This window comes from Xyrauchen texanus, chromosome 31 (assembly GCF_025860055.1).
Source record: "Xyrauchen texanus isolate HMW12.3.18 chromosome 31, RBS_HiC_50CHRs, whole genome shotgun sequence".
In the NCBI taxonomy this organism is placed as follows: Eukaryota; Metazoa; Chordata; class Actinopteri; order Cypriniformes; family Catostomidae; genus Xyrauchen; species Xyrauchen texanus.
Genome location: NC_068306.1, coordinates 10,622,550 through 10,644,103, shown reverse-complemented (window position 1 = coordinate 10,644,103; position 21,554 = coordinate 10,622,550). Strand labels below are relative to the sequence as shown.

General features: G+C 37.4%; 1 protein-coding gene across 2 annotated transcripts in view; it reads right to left on the bottom strand.

The window, feature by feature from the left end:
- LOC127625205 (protein hinderin-like) overlaps positions 1-21,554 on the bottom strand; it is a 32,197-nt gene that overhangs the window by 6,813 nt on the left and 3,830 nt on the right. The window contains exons 6-10 of one of the 2 annotated variants that reach the window (XM_052100340.1): positions 11,877-12,001; positions 9,704-10,239; positions 9,490-9,594; positions 9,272-9,390; positions 8,546-8,654 (exon numbers count right to left, since the gene is read on the bottom strand). In XM_052100340.1, the coding sequence (XP_051956300.1) occupies positions 8,546-8,654; positions 9,272-9,390; positions 9,490-9,594; positions 9,704-10,239; positions 11,877-12,001 (994 nt within the window). The remainder of the gene's footprint in view (positions 1-8,545; positions 8,655-9,271; positions 9,391-9,489; positions 9,595-9,703; positions 10,240-11,876; positions 12,002-21,554) is intronic. The other variant, XM_052100341.1, reaches the window with a different exon arrangement.

Sequence of the window (21,554 nt, the reverse complement as noted above, 5' to 3'; positions counted from 1 at the left end):
GCATCTCTTACCGCCAGTTGCAATCTATAACAAGGGATGGGGTAGGTGTAGATTGGGCGGGGGAGGGGGTGTTAGGGCGTTGGTAGGAGGAAATTCCCAGAGAGAATGCTAATGTGTTTGGCAGTCATATTTACCAAAATGCTTTCATTGCTTTTGACAAGGTTCACTGGCGAATGACCACGAGACATTAATATCACTTAAGGGGAGGGTTGCTAATACCAAACCTCAACGCTATCTGTTCATTCAATGGATCAGCTAGGCATTGGGAACAGAGCCCAAGTCAGAAAAACAAAAAAACTCCTATTCACATCTGAGAGAGAGAGGAAGACACATTGAAAGATTCGGGTTATACTTCAATAAAGTCAAACAAAGACGGTTTATCAATTTCCACTCCCTCAGACTCCAGTTATTTTACTGTTCTCATTAAAAATGTCCATTACGCTTGAGTGGCCCTTTCATTTGTAGCCCAAACAGTAATATAAAAACCCTACAGACAAATACAAATACAGACAAAACCGCATGTCAATTTCCACTCAATTAATAGTGAACTAAGAAGAGGCATGAGCAGAGACATTTCTTATTCATGGTTTATCAAAACAGCCCTGAAAATATATATTTTTTTTTATTGTTCCTTTTGTGAAGTGGAGAGTTACAAATGATGGTCCAAACTGCATAGGTTCATTTTAAACCTACATTTCTTTTGTGTATTGTTTTGACAACTCATGCGGAACAAAACCAAGAGGTTCAGTCTGACTACATAACTCATCTACTTTCTTCTTCTTACTGTCCACTCTTCAGAGCAAGAACTATTGGCTCTGGTACCTCCTTCAATATAAGGAAGTCCGATTGTTTAGAACAATTGTAGCACACCTCTACTCAACAAGCCACATCATTTGAGGTATCAATCATGTCCGTAAACAATAAGGGACAGGTTATATGACAACGTTTAATACTTGGGGCTTTTGAAAAAAGGAGGTGGGCTCTTTTGACTTGAATCAGTAAGCAACCAGCCTCAGCAACTGTTATATTTGACAATATTCATCCATATTTTTATACTCACTTTAATGCATATTTTATTATTTTGAATAAAATATCAAGTGTTCTAAATTGAAGCAAGGGCATGCAAAGAAAATGTGAGTATATGGGGAAACACCTGTCAGCACACATCTTGCATCCTTCACTGGTGAATCATAATAATAATTTAAAAAAATGTATCTGGTGAAATTAATACAGTAAATACAAAACTAGGCCCCATGAAATCCTTTTTTTTTATTTATTTTTATTTTTTTTTTATTCAGTTTTATTTATTGCATAAACTCTGTGTTTTCGCTTATTTTTATTCGGTAGTTGACAGTTTAGTAATCATAAAAAGGGTCTCTGAACAAATTAATTTAAATAAAAATGTAATCTAATGACAATAGAACAATTCATTTTCTATATAATTGTTTATCAAATTAAGTGCTTTTACACACATCCTCACCACACAATCCAAAACACAACACTGGAGTTCTTTTTGTTAAAGTGTTGCACAAAAGGGGGCCTGTGTGTGTGTGTGTGTGTGTGTGTGTATATGTGTATGTGTGTGTGTGTATGTGTGTGTGTGTATGTGTATGTGTATATATATATATATATATATATATATATATATATAGTAGTAGTATTATTATTAAAAGTGAATATTACATAATTATAAATTTGTGGTATATTTGTCTTTTTTTTCTCATGTAAATTAATCTTTTATTTTAGTGAAAAACCGAGTGAAGCCCTTTCAGTTTCTGTTTTCATGGTAGTTTCTCACCTACGGATAAGCAAATTGTTAAAGACATTAAATCTGAACTTTTTCTGGTTAGTATTGGAATTTCAAATGGCTTTATAAGCTGCATTTGGAATTGTAAGCATTTTGTATTCTTTTGCGTTCATGTCTGTGCCCGTCACTGTAAGCAAAGACTTAAAAAAAAATTGTTGAACACATTGAATAAATTGATTTTAAAAACTATAGGCCAAATAATCAGTTATCAGCTTTTTCCATCAACATAGTTATCTGCAAAATCCAATACTGGTCGACCTCTACTAGCAAACACCCATCAATGTCAGACAGCAACCACCCAGAGCACCCTAGTATCGTGGCAGTACGTTTTGCAAGGGCAAGCACCATTCACATATTCTTCTATAAAAAATGAATAAATAAAAGTTTGAGTTGATCTTGCTAAAGAAAGTAGACAGACTGTAACTGTCTCAAAAGAAGGAAAGATGGATTATGCAGACAAAATTACTTATCAGGATTTTGTTTTCTGCAAAACAATGAAAACCTCCTAACCCAAAGTATGAGCAATAGTAATAGTGCTGCTTGCCTTAGAAAGCAATAACAAAAATTCTTGTATTTGAAAAAACTAAACAAAACAAAGCCAAAGAGTGTGTTATTATGCAAAAAGCAGATTTTCAGAGTGAAAACAATCCAGCACTTGGGTTCATATTGCTCAAGGTTACTGTCAATCAAAGAAAACTATTCGGACCAGGTTGAGTGCAGTGTTATAGCGTCAAGAAAAGACAAGAAATCAATAAAAATTTTCATTTACATGAGGGTTTTTCAAAACTTCCTTTCCCTTTTAAGCAACCTCACATTAATGAAGCACTCATGTATTGATTCAGCATGGGGTAATGGGGACAGTCGGTAGTTCTCAGAGTACTGATCCCTCCGGCATCAGACCCTAGGGCAAGACCTGTGGTGGTCTGGCAGCCAGCTTGGTGGCCTCCAACCTCTGGTTTCTCAAAAAAAAAAAAACATAAAATGACACACTACATTGATTTCCTCATGCAAAGGCACCCTCCTCCAAACAGTGGGCTACAATAAAATATTTATCGTCCATACATAAACTTTCCATGGTGCTTGTTAGCATAACCACAGACATCTCGTTAGAGTTCATGCTACCATTTGGTATTAGTGTGCAAGGGACATTGCCCATGATACTCTACTGACTATGTCGAGATAAAAAACGGTTTGATTTGCATAACGTACATATTGAAAAGTAACAATTTACAACAATGTTCTATTTGTTAACATTAGTTAACTACATTCGTTAACATTCTGACAAAGAGTAATCCTTCTACAGCAATTGGCTAATGTTAATTTCAACATATACTAGTACATTTTTAACATTTGAAGTTGTATAGATGAACATTAGGAAATGCATTATTAACTAACATGAAAAAAATATGAGCAATTGTACATTTATAAATCAATATTCACCAATATTATTAAATGCTGTAAGAAAATATATATATTTTTTATCTCCATTTTTCTCCCCAATTTGGAATGCACAATACCCAATGTTATGTCCTTATGGTGTCATAGTGACTCGCCTCAATCCGGGTGGCGGAGGACAAATCTCAGTTGCCTCCGCGTCTGAGACAGTAATCCGTGCATTTTAGGCTTCATGCTATTCTCTGCGGCATCCACGCACAACTGTACCATGTGCCCCACCGAGAATGAGAACCACATTATAGCGGCCACAAGGAGGTTACCCCATATGACTCTACCCTCCCTTGCAACCGGGCCAATTTGGTTGTTTTGGACAGTGGTTCTCAACTGGTTTTGCTTTGGGACCCAGATTTTGCATAGAAGTCAAGTGGCGACCCACTATAGTAAATACGAAACCTGTATTTAATGTTTACTGGGTCGCATTTCCTTTTATCTTGCATAGATTTGATCACGGTTTTCAAGTATAAGGGCAGGCATCAAGTAGCATTATTTTTGTTGTTGATGTAAACAACAAAAGCTACAGGAATTTTTCTCTCCCCCCTTAAAAATTGAAGAGCAAATTTATTTATAGGCTATGAGCCCATTATTATCCTGTTTGCTTCCTAATTTCAAACAACATTTAAATAGAACATACATATTACACAGGAGGAAAGGCTCCTCGTTACCATGGTTAGGTCAATGTAGACAGTCTAAAATAATAGTATTAATAATAATAATAATAATAATAAAATTATATTTTTGATGGGGGAAAAAAATACAAGCTGTAACACATTTTGAAACTTTTACTGCAAATGTTGATATAAAAATGAGGTCTAATAGATTCTGCCTATAGATTATTTAATATGAAACTATAAACTTTTTTCAAAATAGAACAGTTACTTTTACTCATTTAAAATTTTATTTTTAAATGTGCATAGCACAGTTTTACTCTTTTCCTCCTCAGTGCTGTTTGGCACGTCCGGGCTGCCTGTTTGAAGGGTTGGACTTGACTTCCTCCGTAACGCGGATTTCTAGAATTCTAGAAAAGTCTCACTAGAATTCAATTGGGTCACATCAGTTTTGAGGTCTGCAGGTTGCAATATTGAGGGAAGCCCGGTTGGTACGCATGCACGTCAGAGAGCAGAGCAGATCATTAGCATGAGCTGGTACCGTTACACTTGCGTGAAAGCTTTAATCGCAGTGCAGATGAGAAGCCTTCAACTGAATGCGAGATTGTCATTAAACATTATATTATCATTAAAAAATCTCTATCACTTGGGTGACCGCAGAAAAAAAACCATGGCATCTTTCTTTTCCTGCTGCCCACGACCCAAGTCCGAATAGACCTGCGAACCACTTTTGGGTCGCGACCCACCAGTTGAGAAACACTGATTAGGAGACCTGGCTGGAGTCACTCAGCACGCCCTGGATTCACACTCGCGACTCCAGGGGTGGTAATCAGCATCTTTACTCGCGGAGCTACCCAGGTCCCCAAGAAAATATTTTGTTAACTTATCTCATGATATCTAATGTATTTACACATTTTAACGAACAGAACCTTATTGTAAATTGTTACTTGTATTGAGTGTTTAATTGAAAATAATTTCTGAGCCTATTTTGTCCCATATCTATGTCTAGATGCTTCAAAGTAGCTTAAAGTTAAAGTGAAAAGTGAAGTTGAATCTGAAACAGCCACTTGAAATTCAACAGTTTGACTGTTCATTAAGAACGCATCCCTGCCCCCGGTCTTAGTTCACATTTGGCCCTTCTCAAGTTCCCGGTTACATATCAAGTATGCAGGAGTATTCAGTTATCTGTCAGATCTGACATTCTCTTGGTATGCCTACTGCAAATATCATGGCTGCACACAAAGCAGACTAATTTTCCCCAGTCCCTGTAAAGTTCTGACTCGTTAATGAAACAAAAAGACAAAAAGGAACATATTAATGCAAAATATTCACCATGACATATAACGGAGAGAGAAAAAAGGCAATTACTTCTGAAGTCAGTACAATTTTGCCTTTGAAAAAAAATAAATAAATAAGAAATACGCCTTACAAATGAGTTACAAATAATCTGAATTTTTCAGAGATGGCACACTAAACGAGACATGCTTGTACTCTCGCGTTGGGGAAGGAAAAAAATACATGCTGTCACATTAATTACCTTTCTGCGTTAAAAGAAAACGGTAATGAATTTCCTTCCCTATCCCAGAGTGTGTCTCGCGCTAGTGGTCAGTGATTCATTCTCGTCCTCTTTCTTTCTCATTAAGTTGAGGGAGGCGGCATGTTCTCAGCCCAGGCTGGAAGACTCGGTTCAATTACACCTGCTGCTGGGCCCTGCTACACCAGCTAATGGGACTCAGCTTGGCTTCTGTCAGCCTCGGTGCTGGCTGGCAAAAATCTTCATTTAACTCATCAAATAGGACTTGCACAGCATTCAGCCTATTCAGGCTTGCTCTTTTTTTTCTCTTCCTTTGCTGCTTCTCCTTTTCCCCAGTTTTAATCTGCTTCCTCCAAACATCAATGGCCCCCACATTTTTACATTAAAAAGCTCTATCAAAGAGGTAGCTAGTCCAAAAACACAATTAATAGATAGGCTTGGCCCCCGCTGTGCTGTTGAGCCAAAATTGCTGTTATTTCCCTCTTTTCACCCCCTCTATAATTAAAGTGGTTAAATTGTATTTACTTGTATGGGTCCTTTCATTGAGTTTCCAAGAGCGGCTTCTCTTGAGCTGCAGGATTTTTTTCTTTTCATTACATTGTAATAGCAGCCTCTCTACTGAATCAGAGTGCTTGTTGAGTGACCAAACTGTCAAGAGCCAAAATTAAACATTTTCCTTATACAGACAGGGAGTGAAAAAAACAGCAGTTTATTTGCGGCGTTGTTTCAGACAGCTTTAGATGGTCTGGATGAGCGGTAGATCAGTGTTAATCTCGTCAACTAAATTATTGATGAAAATGTTACTTGAAGGATATTTGGATTGTCAATTATAAAAAGATTTTAAATGTGATGAGAAAACAATACAACTGTAAGTAACTAAGTAACTGTAACTATATTAACAATGCACTAAAGATGTTTTTAAAAGAAGAAAAAGCAAGAAAGAATGTATTCAAATAATCAAGTCATGGAACGGGCTGAACACCTGTTAACTGAACTGCTTTATTTACATACATATAAACTTACACTCACTGACCACTTTATTAGGAACACCTGTACACCTATTTCTTCATGTGATTATCTAATCAGCCAATCACGTGGCAGCAGTGCATTGCATTAAATCATGCTGATAAGGGTCAGGAGCTTCAATTAAATTCAAATCAACCATCAGAATGGGGAAAAAGGTGATCTCTGTGATTTCGACTGATATGACTGTTGGTGCCAGACGGGCTGGTTTGAGTATTTCTGTAACTGCTGATCTCCTGGGATTTTCACGCACAACAGTCTCTAGACTTTACTCCGAATAGTGCCAAAAGCAAAAAACATCCAGTGAGAGGAACTTAGTTCTTGGCTGACTGAAGTGAAACCCAACGTGGTCTTCTGCTGTTGTAGCCCATTCACCACAAGGTTTGACATGTGCATTCTGAGATGCTATTCTGCTCACAACAATTGTATAGAAAGGTTATCGTAGGCTGAGTTACCGTAGCCTTTCTGTCAGCTCGAACCAGTTTGGCCATTTTCCATTGACCTCTCTCATCAACAAGGCTTTCTGTCCACAGAACTGCCACTCACTTGATGTTTTTTGTTTTTGGCACCATTCTGAGTAAACTCTAGAGAATTCCCAGGAGACTAGCGGTTACAGAAATACTCGTACCAGCCTGTGTGGCAACAACAAACATGCTATTGTCGAAATCAGGAATAAATCTTTTTCCCCCATTCTGATGGTTGATGAGAACATTAAATGAAGCTCCTGACCCGTATCTGTATGATTTTATGCACTGAACTGCAGCCACATGATTGGTTGTTTAGATAATAGCATGAATAGGGCTGAAATATGACATTATCATTTAGCTGTTGAGTAGTCGTATGATTTCATTTAACATAACATTTTGAAACGCTAATGATGGCGCAGGAGAGCAGGACTTCATCTCGCACTTGATTGAGGAGAGGAAGAAAGAACAGCTCAGTGTCCAGACGCATTCCAAACTTTCCAAACAGATTAAGGTGATTTAGATTGCAGAGTATTATAATACAAAAATGCTAAATAAGTAAATACAGAAGCAGTGTCGTCATGAAATAAAACAGAGTTATACCTGGTGTTTCGCTTGAGCAAAACTTGCCTGTCTGAGAGTCTAAAAATTAAATACTGTGACATTATATACTGTATTTAATGCATCGTTTATTAAAGTTCAAATAATAAGGAAGTGGGCTGTATAAATAAGCACAAACTCTGAAACTGGCATTTGTCTGTGCGGTCAAGAGTCGCTTATAAGTTGCTTGAGTGAGAGAGCTTCAAACATCTCCCAGCTGATACACTGTCTTGTGCGGGGACGTTCATCAGTGCACAATTGCTGCAGCTAGATTTTGTCTAAATATCTTATATGCCGCTTCTCAAGTAAATGTATCTTGTTTTAATGATTCTTAGATCATGTTAAATTACAAAAACACTTGATAACAGTAGGATTTTTTTGCAGTGAAATTATTCATTAAACAATAAAAATCCAAGTAGTTTTTCCCCTTTAATTCAGTGAATGTCATTTAGAGGTATTTTTAAAAGATGATTTTGTCCTCTTTATTGTTTATTAAAGCACATTTAATACAACCTTTTAAGTCAAGGCACAAGCTGAATAGTCAGTTAAGAGCTAATTATTAATCGTAGCAATAATCGCCCGAGTAGTCGAATTATCGTTCTAATAATCGTTAGATTAGCTGATTATAAAAATAATTGTTAGTTGCAACCCATGCATGAATAAGTAGGTGTACCTAATAAAATGGTCACTGAGTGTGTACATACTGTATACAGTATATGTTTACAGACAGACCGACAGACAGACAGACAGACATAAAATAAATATAAACTATAATTCATATTTATGTTCAGAAATCTTTTATGTTACGAATATCTGGTTACACTTTGCTTGTCTGTTACAGTTTGTCATGTTTTTGTCATTTAGCACATTATTGTCAACTAAAATGTTATTTTTGTCAACTAAAGTTAATAAACTAAAATGAATGAATCTAACATGAAGAAATATTTTAAAGGACATTTTTGTAAAAAAATTAAATGTGTGCATTAGGAAGCCCATCCATGTCAGGGGAAAACATGTGATATCCAAAGACAGAAACTTGAGGGACACCCTAACTCACCTGGAGGCATGTGGAGTGCTGGGAAGGCCAACGGGAAAAGAAGATTTCCGTAAGCTTTGAGGAACCACAAGTGAGGTGGCCATATCCTTTCTGGTAATGGAAATCTCTGCTGGAAGGAAATAAAAGCGTTCTTGAAAGTATTCCTCTTCCTTTAGTTTTATACATTTACACTACATTGTAAAAGTCTAAGGTACATTACATTTCTTACAAATATATTTGTCTTAAAACAGTTATTTTATATATTCTCCTTTTAGTGTATCAGTAGGTAATATCAATTTTAGATTTCAACATTTCCTTTGCAAAAAGTATTGAACAGAACAACAAGGAGCACTACAACAGATGGTATGGCCCCCATGGAGCCTGAATCTCAACATCATTGAGTCAGTCTTCAGTCATGAAGAGACAGAAGCAATCAAGATGATAGAAGAGAAATGAGAGGATAGAAGAACTTTGGTAAGTTCTCCAAGAAGCTTGGAACATCCTATCTTCAACAACCAAGAAAAAGTGTGTCCAGGTGTACCTAGGAGAATTGGTGCTGATTTGAAGGTGGACGCACCAAATATTGATAAAGCTTCTTTTTACTGGACTTTGTATAACGTTAAATTGACAAATGAAAACTATTTAGGCCATTATTTTTGAAGACATATTCACTATGCAACATTTTTTAGAAGCGCCTAAAGCTTTTGCAGAGTACTGCATTTATGAGCTCCTATACTTAAATCATACCATGTGGAAGATTGGCTGCAGGCTGCTCAATATTCCTTGTGTGTTCCTGCGCTTTTACGTTACTTAATGGCTGTCGAACACTTCCCTGCAGAGTTTGTGATTCTCCCTCTCTTATTTCACTGCGGAATAAGAGGAAAGAGATATAAAAGTCTGAATATGAAGATGTTCTATTTTTTAATTCCATTAAAAATGCATTAAATTTTGAAGACAAGCTTTACCTGTGTGTAACCTGGTCCACAACACAACCGGACTGTTGACCCTCACTAAAACAGCTGGTTCCATTTGGTTGTCTCTCAAAATCTGTTGTGGTTGCTTTTTGAAGCCTTCAATGGTGTGTGAAGGGGAAGACACATTAATCAAACCATACATTACAAAAAAAACTTACACTAATGCTGATATCTGTTCGACAAGTGGCTGGTTCTGGGCTCATACTTGCTGTAGTGAAGGTAAGATTGTTGGAGCTGTTGGTTCTGGAGTAAAAGTTTCTCTTCCTGTTGAGCCAGCAGAGTTTGAATTCTCTCTCTTTCCACCTCCAGCTGTTTCTTCTGCAGAAGTAGACGCTGGCGTTTCTCCTCCCAGTTCTCCTGACCAGGAGGGAGCACTAGTTCAGTACGATTGGCACCATGCACACTGCCATTCTCCTTTCCGAGGCACTGATGAAAGCACCTGGGTTCAGAAGTGCCATGTACCCTCAGGGAATCAAACGTGGAGGGGTCCCCAGAGCAGCTAGATATAAGATCAGTAAAACCTCCTTCATAATTCTCATGATTCTGTCTGTTGTGAACTTCGCCTTTCTGCTCAATGCTGCTGGAGGGTACATTACAAGGTCCTGTCGAGAAAGAATGACTACATTCCACTGATTTGACTCTGCTTCCTGATGGAGGAAGATCCAAGTAAGATCCATCTAAAGCCGATCCTCTCCCTTCCCCACACCAGGTCCTCCTGGGTGCCCCCTCACTGCTGACAATCTGTGAGACAGGGCAGAGGTAGAGAGAGTATGTCTATATGTCACCTTTGACCTTTAATAATGTGGCACAGAGGTAGCCACAATAGCAGAGTTTGTGCAAGGGAAAGGGTGGGTTCTCCCCAAGAGGACGAAACAACACAAGGGCAATCACTGAAGAGATAAACATTCAGGATAAAGGACAATCGACCACCTCTGAGGGGACCGAAGTGGTCCACTGACTAATTCAAGAGGAGGTCACGGGGCATGTAAACATGATTTACTCACAGCTAAGGTTCCAGGGATGAGTTAATTTACCATACACCAGCTTAAGGAGGGTGAACAAGGTGACTGTATATACTTAAACTAAAACAACGTGTGATTTTGTCTGATTTTATGAGATAAGCTGATATGAATTAATGTTATATGTAAAAGAAGGGGCAGGATGGTTAACTAGTTGGTGATTTTATCTAGATGTTTTTTCTCATTTTGTTTTTGCTTTAATATGTTAAGCGATAGTGCATTAAATGGGGATGTATTAAGAGATGCAACATTCTGGATGTCCTTTTAGCGTGCTGACAGGTTAACTGTTATGGATGCTATGAGTGTCAGCACGCTAATGCTTCTCTCTGAGAAGTTGCATCTCTAAATTAATTCCCTTCAAAGCACTGCTGCTACAGCCATCACAACACCACTTTTGTAACAAATTCAATGCCTTCAACAATAAAGACAATTACTGTCTGACTTCAAATCACCTGCTTGTGAGACATGTTCTGGTTATTATGCATAATCCATAAATATTCTTTTTATGAGGACTATGATAGTTTAGAGCAATAAAAGGTAATATTTACCTTCTAGTTTTTCCTTTTTTTTTTTTTTAAACATCTGTCAGTTACTTTGTAGAAGGTTGCACTTACCGTATACATCTGTATGAGGGTGTTCATTTAGGACACAGTCTGGCATTTAGGCATTCTGCTTGCGCCATAAGTGTGGCATATTAAAAACAGTTAAACTATTGAAAATGTTTGAAAAAGTTCGGTTCCATTTTGTTGTGCTTTGTCCAGCTTTTAGAAACTCCCCTTGAAACACCTAAATCTAGTGGATGTTACCCAAAAACAGTCTAATTATACTGGGCTTCCTTAGGACGTACTAGTTGACTATTGACTCAAACAATCTACCAAATGGTTGATTATAAAAATCTGTACTACATGCATTTTTATATAAAATGTATTGATTTAAAATAAAACACAAAAATGGCTGAAATTAAAATGAATGTACGTATAATATTTTCTCAAAATTAACTTAAATATTTTAAGAATAAAAAAAGTGCTGGCAGATGCCAATCATCTTGAAATGGCCAAATATCCACTGATTAATCAGTCTGGACAATACAGTATATCAGTCTATCAATAATTGTGACACCAATTAATTGATTAATGCCCAATGACCAATAATACAATGTTCAATCAAGGAAATAATTTGTACACCCTACTAACTATACCCTCTACCTGCTATGGCCATATGATACAATGATACATCAGCATAAATTCTAACATTAGACGAAAACAAAGGATCCAGATTTTGCACATTCACTCTGAGCCACATTTAACCTTACACACTCACACACTCTCTCATACACTCACACACTCACACAGTACTCACCTTGCTGTGGGAGCCAGACTGATTGAGCAGGGTGATAGACTTTTTGAGTTTATCTTGCTGTTGGGAGAGGTACTGCTGATAGAGTCCCAGCAGCTCCTGACACTCTCTGTACTGCTGCTGCAGGCCTGTGCCGCGAGTCAAGGGTCAATACGCACTGAATAACTCTGCCTCTGTTCCTACTTACACTAAAACTCCCTCTCTTTACAAGCAGACATAGTAATCCATTTCCCATAATGTAGTGTTGCCAGCCTAATTCTGAGTAGGCAAGAGACTGTATAGGGAAGGAAAAGGGGAAAAAAGCTCCTTGAGGGTCAATGTGGTGCCCAAAATATAACAAGTAACTGCAGCTATGTCAAGTTAAATACCCAAATATATAGTTTGAAAGGCCCAGAGCTGATAGGCCTACGAGGCATAGCAAATACTATTCGTTACTATCCCTAGATGTATTCTTGTTCGATAGTTCAGACCCTTGTTCTTGAAAGTAAGAGGATCAAATTTTTCAAATCTGAAAACATATAATGAAACTGTGCATTTCTATTTTGAGATGTGCAAGGTTATCGTTTTTAACTTTCGGTTAAACGCAAGGTTTCACGAACGGTTAATCAGTTTTCCATCAGGAGTTGGGACCCTGGAATAAAGAGCTTTTAATTGCAATGGAATTTCTTCAATTACTCAAAGGCAGCAAAGAAAGTGTGCCTAAATAGAGCAATACATTGATGTTCAAGTGATAAAATCTTGCAAACAAATCTCGTCAAACAAAATAATCAAACGTTGAGCCTGAACTTACATGGCACTGAACTTGTCTAATTATTGTATGTAAATATGCACACCAGAGCAAAAGGGAAAAACACTCTCTTACTGTTTATCAAGCACTGAAATTTTGCTTGATAAAACTTTAAACTGGAATCATGTTTCACATTTACATTTACATTTATGCATTTGGCAGACGCTTTTATCCAAAGCGACTTACAGTGCAATTATTACAGGGACAATCCCCCCGGAGCAACCTGGAGTTAAGTGCCTTACTCAAGGACACAATGGTGGTGGCCATGGGGTTAGAACCTGTGACCTTCTGATTAACAGCCCTGTGCTTTAGCCACTACACCACCACCACTTCCACTTTGTTTTATGGTGTAATAGTTACATTAAATCCTCTTTGCAACCTGAACTTCTTCAGAACAGAAACAATGCAGGTGTTTTGAGATGCATTTATAAAAAGCTATTTTTAACTTTAATTGGTGTCTAAAAATGTGCCGATCCTGCGTGAGACACTGAAAGAAAATGCAGCGAGATTCAAAGGCAAGTCAAGGACGTCCGTCCAGCACTTTAACAGTATATAGGAAAACAGCACATACGCACACAAATGCATATTTGAACAGTTTCTAACTCACCCTATACTTCAAAAACTATATCAAACGTGGCCCGAAAACCAGACGGTTTGCCGGAACTCATTGAGTTCAGGTCGAGTCGAAGACCTCTATTAAATGTGTACAATAACCGAATAGTGATTTTGTATTTGAATAGAGCTGCATCAAATGGTTAACCAAATGTCGACTATCCAAATTTACTAAACTATTTTGCTACTATTCATTGTTTTGTTTTTTGGATCACTAGGTCAATTGTTAGGGATGCAATTCTTTCAGCTAACCATTTTCATTTTAGTATGTATAATTTGGTTAGCCACTTAATAAATTGGATTTTATTCCGGTGGATAAAATCAATTTCCACCCCAAATTATCAATGAATAAATAACATTACTGGTATGAACAAATATATGAAAAGAAAGAATTCCACTGTAGTTGGGGAAATACACACAACTGGCCAAGTACAATCTAAAATTTGTCTAAGTGTAGGTAATTGAGGAAAATATCCAAGAAGAACTGGTCTAGGAATTTATTTCATAGAAACAACTGCACTACTGTGTCCTTATATCAAGGAGAGGAAAAGACCAGTTGGACCTCTCCTGGTTAACAACATTTGAGTTTCTCTGGCTGTATCCCAGCAGCCAATACCTGCAGTCATGTTTGTGACTTTTTGAAAAAGTGCACAGACAGAGAACAGAGAAAAGAAACCAGAACTGCTGAGAGGAGATGGAAGTGTTTCTTCAGGGTGAGGGCTTTACACACTCCTCCATCTGGGTCTGGCTGGGCAGGGGTGGGCAGGATGCCAGGCTGTGAGACAGAGAGAGCTGGCACACATGCAGCACTGGGCAGAACTCAACTGATCTGGAACAGAACTCAACTGATCTTGAACAGAACCACGTCCACAACCGGGTGCACCAACTAATGACAGAATGACGCAAGCTCGCTTACTCATTTTCACACACTCTGCAGTGCTTGTATTGGTTGTACTGCATTCTGCCTGGGCAGGTTCACATTTCTGTAAGGCAGCAAAGCCTCTTTGGGGTGCTTTGATTTGTAAATGGTTTAAAATTAAATGGCACTGAACTTGTCTAATTATTTGATATTATTGTCTAATATGGTATATCTAATTTTCCAACCTAAAAAGCAATAGAATTTCAACTGCAGCATTAGGACATTTTTTGGTCTTTCTTCTTAATAATCAGTCTCGCAGAGTACAGCCGCTCAGCGATCGTCATAAAACCTCAAGGCCCTGGCACTCAAGAGGAACACAGATTAAACCTATTGAATGTTTGAAAGTTATAGAGATTATTTATAGGCCTCATATCTCTGCCATTACTATGTCAATATGCCCTAAATCCTCCTTCTGCTCAACAGCCACACAATCCAATAGCCATACAATCAGTGTGGTAAATCTTACCTAAAAGCAAGGCATCTCTAGAATAGTCAATAGATAATGAAAACAAGATATGGGATGTAAACTAAAATTAAAAGCAAAAATCCACAAAGCAATGTGTTACAGGGATTTTACAATGGTTAACATGAGCTGTTAGAAACGATATAACACACAGACCATAGCGACATAATTTATAATTAATTATAATAAATTGTTTTGCCAAATAATATAGTTCATTAGCCAAAATGTCAATTAATAGAAGGTAGACGGAACACAACAAATGGATGAAAAATTTAAATATCTTGAGACACATTACTAAAAGTCCATCTAGTACATGTTTATGCAGAAAAATATATATTTTTTAAAACAGTGCAGACAGATGCAAAAATACTTTGTGTAAACAGCCTCAAACTGTATGCTGTTTATATCTGCCAACCAACTTAGAATAGAAATTCAACTGATGCAAGGTCACAGGTGTATTTCCACCAGTTTCTGGACTTTAAGGATTAAGATCTCTTTTTTTGTTCAATTTAGTTGTAAGATGTCAGTTCACATTTCATTCACAGTTATATTTTGGAACCTCGACCGAGATGGTACTAAAAACAGTATCAGGTGAGTCAAGCTGAGTTGAGTTGTGCAGTGGAAAAGCCCCATATATCTGTCTGGTTTGGTTCTGCCACCAAATCAGACAGAAAGAAACTACAACGGACAGTCAGGACTCCTGTTAGGGACTTGAAAACTTGCCATGCACAAACAACACTTGTATTTGTCTCCCGTAGAGGCATTGAATGTGCAATGATGTGAATCTGGAGCCTGCAAAGACACAAATCATTGGTCATCACAAGCAGTTTACTTCCGCGATTTGGTACGATTGTGTTCATATCAGCAGCAAACTGTACTGAAGTTCACACGTACCGTAACCCAGACCACCTTCTAAAGCGAACCGGAGTGCGCACCAGAGTTCGGAAAACAGCGTTTTCACCACCCAAATGAACCAAACATTTCCATCATTTGACTCTGGGTGTGTACCAAAAGTACTAGTGTGAAAGCACCCCAAGTAAACCTGTGTACCCATCCTCAACCTAAGCAAAAGCTACACTCTTCACCACAATGGTAACCAAGCATAACAGAATCAAATAAAAATCCCAAAATCAACAACATTAAGTCTTCCGCTTTTTTTAATCTTGCTCAAAAAAAATGCAAAAAAAAAACCACTTAATTTCAAAATGTTTACTCTCTTCATCAAGTCCCATGCAAAGCATGCTGGGAACTATACATTTCCTGCCTAAATTCCTTTTCCCATGTTGCCGAACATGCTTGATTGTTTCATATTCACCTTACATAATGTAATCTAGCAAAGTGCACATTTCAGAGAATTGCAATAATCGAAAGGAAAGAAAACAAGTTTAGAAGAGAAACTGAATTTTGTTGTGACAAATAAATAGCGCTGTCAGCGTTAACACGTTAACTCATGCGATTCATTTAAAATGTGCATTTTTCGTAATCGCGGTCAAGGCATGAACCGATTTGACATTTTATTGAGCTCTGTGTGAGTCGTAAACACTGTTAGAGGGTGGGGCCTTTGCAATGTGTTTACTGGGGACATTACACTCATACACACTAAAAACAAACACACAACAGTGAATCCCAATGATCAAATGCTGGAGAAAGAACCTCTTATAAGACTAATGCTGAAGGGAGTTTGTGGGACACCATTGAAGTCTTTCACATGTCTTTTGTAAGTCAGCATTTTACCACATAAGCATTTCAACACTTACAAGCCCACTGTGCAGCTAGTTTTTCTCACTGTTGCTGCTCCGCAAAAATTTCATATAATTCAAACTTTGTACCCGTTGTCAGAGCTTCTGAAGTGTAAGCTAAAGATCACCGGACAGTTCGGATGAATTATCTTTATATTGGAAGTGCCACTGCTAAAAGCAGAACAAGACGCGCGTTTCATTTGGAGTTCAATGCAGCATATCTAAAGTGAAAAGACAGCCTGCCGACTGATTAATATTAAATGAGGCTTAAATGTGCACTGAAATGAATACTAGTTCTTTCAATCAGTCAACATCCCACTTAAACTTTGTGAAATGTTTAATGTTACTCAAATTGGAGCTATTTTAGTGAATTTCTGTCTTTATACTGTGGAGATTGTAAAATGTTAATAAAGCATTTTTTTAAATACTGTATTGTTTTGTTCTATTGCGTTGTCCTTTCCAAAGAACAAATAAATGCATTATGAAAGGAAATAAGAACATATAGAGTCAAATTTGACTACTTTTATAATCAGAGATTAATCGCAATTAACTATGAAAAATTATTAGATTAAAAGCAATTAAAACATTTTATCTAATAACAGCCAAACAAATAAAGATATATATATATATACCGGGAGTCATACAGGATTGGAACTACATCAGGGTAAGTAAATGACAGAATTTACAGCCTTTACCATAAATAGGAGTCTCATGTGTAATGAGAACGGGAAGCACATCTAAAAGATAGAGCGCATCACATGCAGGCATCTAACTCCCAGCTGATGGGAGGCTTCTGATACACCGATAGACAGGCTGGGTGTAAATACACATATTAATACATTAACAGAAGGGTGTCCAGGAATGCTCAGCGACTGGTAATCTGGAGCGACTGGAGCAGGACTGATAAGATTCTCTCCCGCTCCCCACCGTGCAGGCACCTCTGTTGGCTGCCGGCCAATCAGAGCTCATTCCAAGAGCCTACATCAGGAGCATAGAAAGCTGCAGGCATAATGTCTCCACCCCCATCCAAAAATACACAGAATCAGGGTTTGCATTCGATATTTCAGACAGGCGCTGTCAACATGATTCACTCCCTTGTCAGCCTGCGCAGAAATAAAATAATGAAATGCACCACAAGGTAGAACAAAATCGTGCTGAAGAGAATATTTTACGGGGCCTTGTGCCTCTTGGACGAAAAGTGTTTTTGTGTGTGTGTGTAGATTGTGATGTAAATCGATAGGAGGACAGTTTACACAACTGCGGTTTCATTTTAAATAACAGCAAAAGTGACTCACGAACCCACTGATGACTTGATTATTTATATATTATGAGACTTCATTAACTGCAAGTATGCGGTTTATTACTTCCAATTATTAGAATGTCTGGGAAGGTAATTGCTCATAAACAATATGCGAGTGGTGGGTTTGTGATGAAGTGGTATTTCAGTGGAGGTTTGTGCCCAACCAAGAAAGCTGCCAGGATACTCGGACAAAATATAGGATACAAAAGGTCTTCTACTGCGCTGATCCATTCACAGAATTCAGAAAAATTTGCATGCAAACTTCAATAAGATTAATGCCATTGATGAATACATTCAACTTCTCCATTGTGTCTTCCATGCTTCTTGATGTAAATTCCTTGTGAAGAACAAAGATTGCAAGCTTCTCTGTAATGAAATCTACTGTTAAGAGTCATGGTGTTGAATGCCAAAGACAGGCTTGAGAAAATTCAAATTTCATTCCAAACACGAGCTTCAAATTTTTCTTACGCACTGAATGTAACTTATCACTTTTTTCCCCTCCCAGGTTTCAATGGATGAGGGGATATTTCCTCTTGATAATCAAAATCTTGGCAGATGAGATAGGGACGATTGCGCAAAAAGTTTTCAACACAAACCTCCATAGGTCAGTTTGTCTATTTGCTTCCCTCCTAAAACGTTATCAGACCTTTAAAAAACTGTCTGATAACTTTAGAGACTGCCCTGTCTCCATAGGGGGCTTTCATACAGTTTGTCTTATGCTACAATCTTGCTCTCTAATGGAGTTTAGAATTTCAGTGGAAATGCCAGACAGCAGAGTGCATTTAATTGAGTTGAGCTCACGTAATTTCAGAGCCATCCTGCCAAATTTGCATTTTAGCAGCCTGCGATTACTCTTCATATTTCACAGTGTTGGGCAAAACGGATGGTTGGCCATGTATTTTGACCAAAGCAGGATCACCGAAGCTGGCAGAGCTGTGAGGAAAAAAAGGGAGTATCCGAACTGCGAGAAGTTAGTGATGTGCCAGCAAGATGACATGTTGGCACGAGAAGAAACCCACGTTGTTCCCAGTGGTCATGTGATCAATGCCAGCTGTTTCAATTTCAAATGAAAATTAAAAGCAGCCCGACCCAAACCAAGGAAAAGTCCAATCCCTGAGCACAAAACCTGGCACCTGTAATAGTTAATATTAAATGTAGACAAACAACAAAGAAACTGCACACTGTGTTATTTTGGAATTCACACGATCATACTGCAAATAAAGCAAGACTCTTTCATCTTTAAATACGTTTGAAAGTAAGAGTACAGCAATACGCCATGTCTACCCTTGCACGGCATTTAAGGCTAAAGTCAATCCTCGCCCCTTCAAACATGCGTGTAATTCAAAAGCATCTCAACGACCTCCTGTGGTGTTATTCCCCTACAGAAGTCACGACAAGGCTGACAAACAACCAGGGCTTAGGCAACACTGCCCCCTGTTGGTCTACAACACAAAATACTTTCCAGTGACATCTCCAATGAGCAGAGATTTCAGTCATCGCATATTAAGCTTCAGTAGTCTATTTGAATTACTCACGCAACCATAAATGTCTATGACTTTGAATAAATATTGCCAGCAAGGCTGGCAACTCACTGACAAAAGAGTGTAGTGGTAAAAATTGTAAATCCATCACTGTCAGTTAAAACCAACACTGAGGCACAAAAACAAAACAGGGCACTGGTAATGCATGCAGTTGGGAGAAGACTATACATATCCTGCCCCTCTAATTCAGCCCTTCCATTAAAATATTCCATTCTAACAACAGTGCTTGCAAGACAACACTGTATTGTCATTGCTCAAAAAAACCTAGTTAGAAGTTGGTTCTATAGCCCCTTTGTACTAAACGTATGCAATGAATTCAGCCTGAAACACTTCATGTACAGACTCCATTCAAACATTGTTTTGTAGATAGCACACCAAAAGTTGGAATGATTTATTTTTGTAATTGTGAACTTCACACTTTTTAAGATATTTAAAGGAAGAGTTTATCCACAAATTAAATTCTCATACTTTACAAAAAATAAAACATTTGTGAATTTTTAATAAATTTCCTGGTTTGTCTTTTAAAGAAATTGGTAGTTGATAGTGACTTACTTTAAGGCTTAAAAATCCCAAAAGTGTAACAGTAGTCCATGCATCTTGTGTATCATATTCCAAGTCTTCTGAAGCCATCTAATAGAGTTTGCTGAGCAAGAACCCCTCAAATCAAGGCAAATAAATGGGTGTCAAGATTATTATTCTTTTTTTTATTTTACATTTCAGGTTGTTTCTCATGAAGAAATAAAAAACTATTGCATGACCTCTGAAGACTTGAAATATGATATCTAAGCTATATGGACTACATAAAGGAACATTATATGTTCAATCCAAGTTAAGCTCAATGGACAGCATTTGTAGCATAATGTTGATTACCACAAAAATAATTTCAACTCGTTCCTTTTCTTTATTAAAAAGCATCTGGGTTACAGTGAGGCACTTAAAAAGGAAGTGAATGTGGCCAAATTTTGAAAGGTTTAAAAGGCAGAAATATGAAGCATATCATTTTACAGTATAAAAACACCCGTACATTAATTCTTCTGTTAAAACACATTAATTATGTGAGCTGTAAAGTTGTTTAAATTGTCTTTTTTGCAGTCACTTTAGGGTTTGGTGACATTACATCATCATGGCAAAGTTGTGAAATTGGCTATAACTTTACACAGAAAAGGTTAGTAAGTGATTTTATTTAACTAAAATCATGTTTACATGCATATTGTTTATGTTTTGTGGCTATACTTTGAAAAAGTGAGTATAAATGGCCCCCACCCTTATAGAAATCTACAGTTCTGGCAAACAAACTGCAAACTTGCCACACATTATTTTCACATGCAAATGAGCTTGTGATTCGCCGCAAATGTTCGTCAGACGTTTGCAGCTCTTCACCGGCAGTGGTGAACCTGCAGCAAACCTTTGGCAACAATGGACAATTTGCTGCAAAGCTCATTTGCATGTGAAAATGATCAGTGGCGAATTGGCAAGTCTGCAGCAAATTTGCCATGAACTCAATTTTTGTAAGCGTATTCACTTCCGTTGTAAGTGCCTCACTGAAACCCAGATTTTTGCTTTTTTTAAACAAAAGGACTGGCAAATCTAAATAAATTTTTGTGGAAATCAATATTATGCCACAAATTCTGTTGATTGAGCTTTACTTGAATCCAGAATATTCCTTTAACATTAAAAAGGGCATATAAAAGGTACCTCTGAAAATAATTAATTGCTTTTTTTTCCAACACATTAGGACCATGTTTCATGTTGATTTATAAAATATTGCTTTTAATTTCAATTTTAAAGCTTGTAGAAATCATGAAAATAACATTGAATATATAGGAGTGTTTGTCTCACGGTCAGCTGCCTTCTCAATAAAATGCTGCCTTTTTACTTTTAGAAATAGATTGTGAGTTGATGCCAGACTTTATACAATATACAAAAGATGCATGTTTTCAGTATTAGCATGGGTGCTATTTGCACTATTTTTCAAAAAATGTCACTGACTCACTCATTGTCCCTCTCCCCAGTCTCTACAATAAATGATTGTATCCTCCGGAATATAAAAAGCTTTTTGGTGTTAATGATACTTTTGGGTGCTCAACTATCATTGTATTGAAAAGACAGACAGGGACATTCGTTAAAAATTTGTTCTTCTGTGTTCTGCATAAGACAGAAAGCAATACTGGTTTGGAACAACATGAGTGAGTAAATCATTTTCATTTTTGGGAGAACTATTCCTTTAGAATTAAAGTTTAAAACTTGCCATTGACTCAAAACCATCAACGATGTTGTGATCAAATAATATTTGCATGCTAGATTCCAACTGGTCATCTTT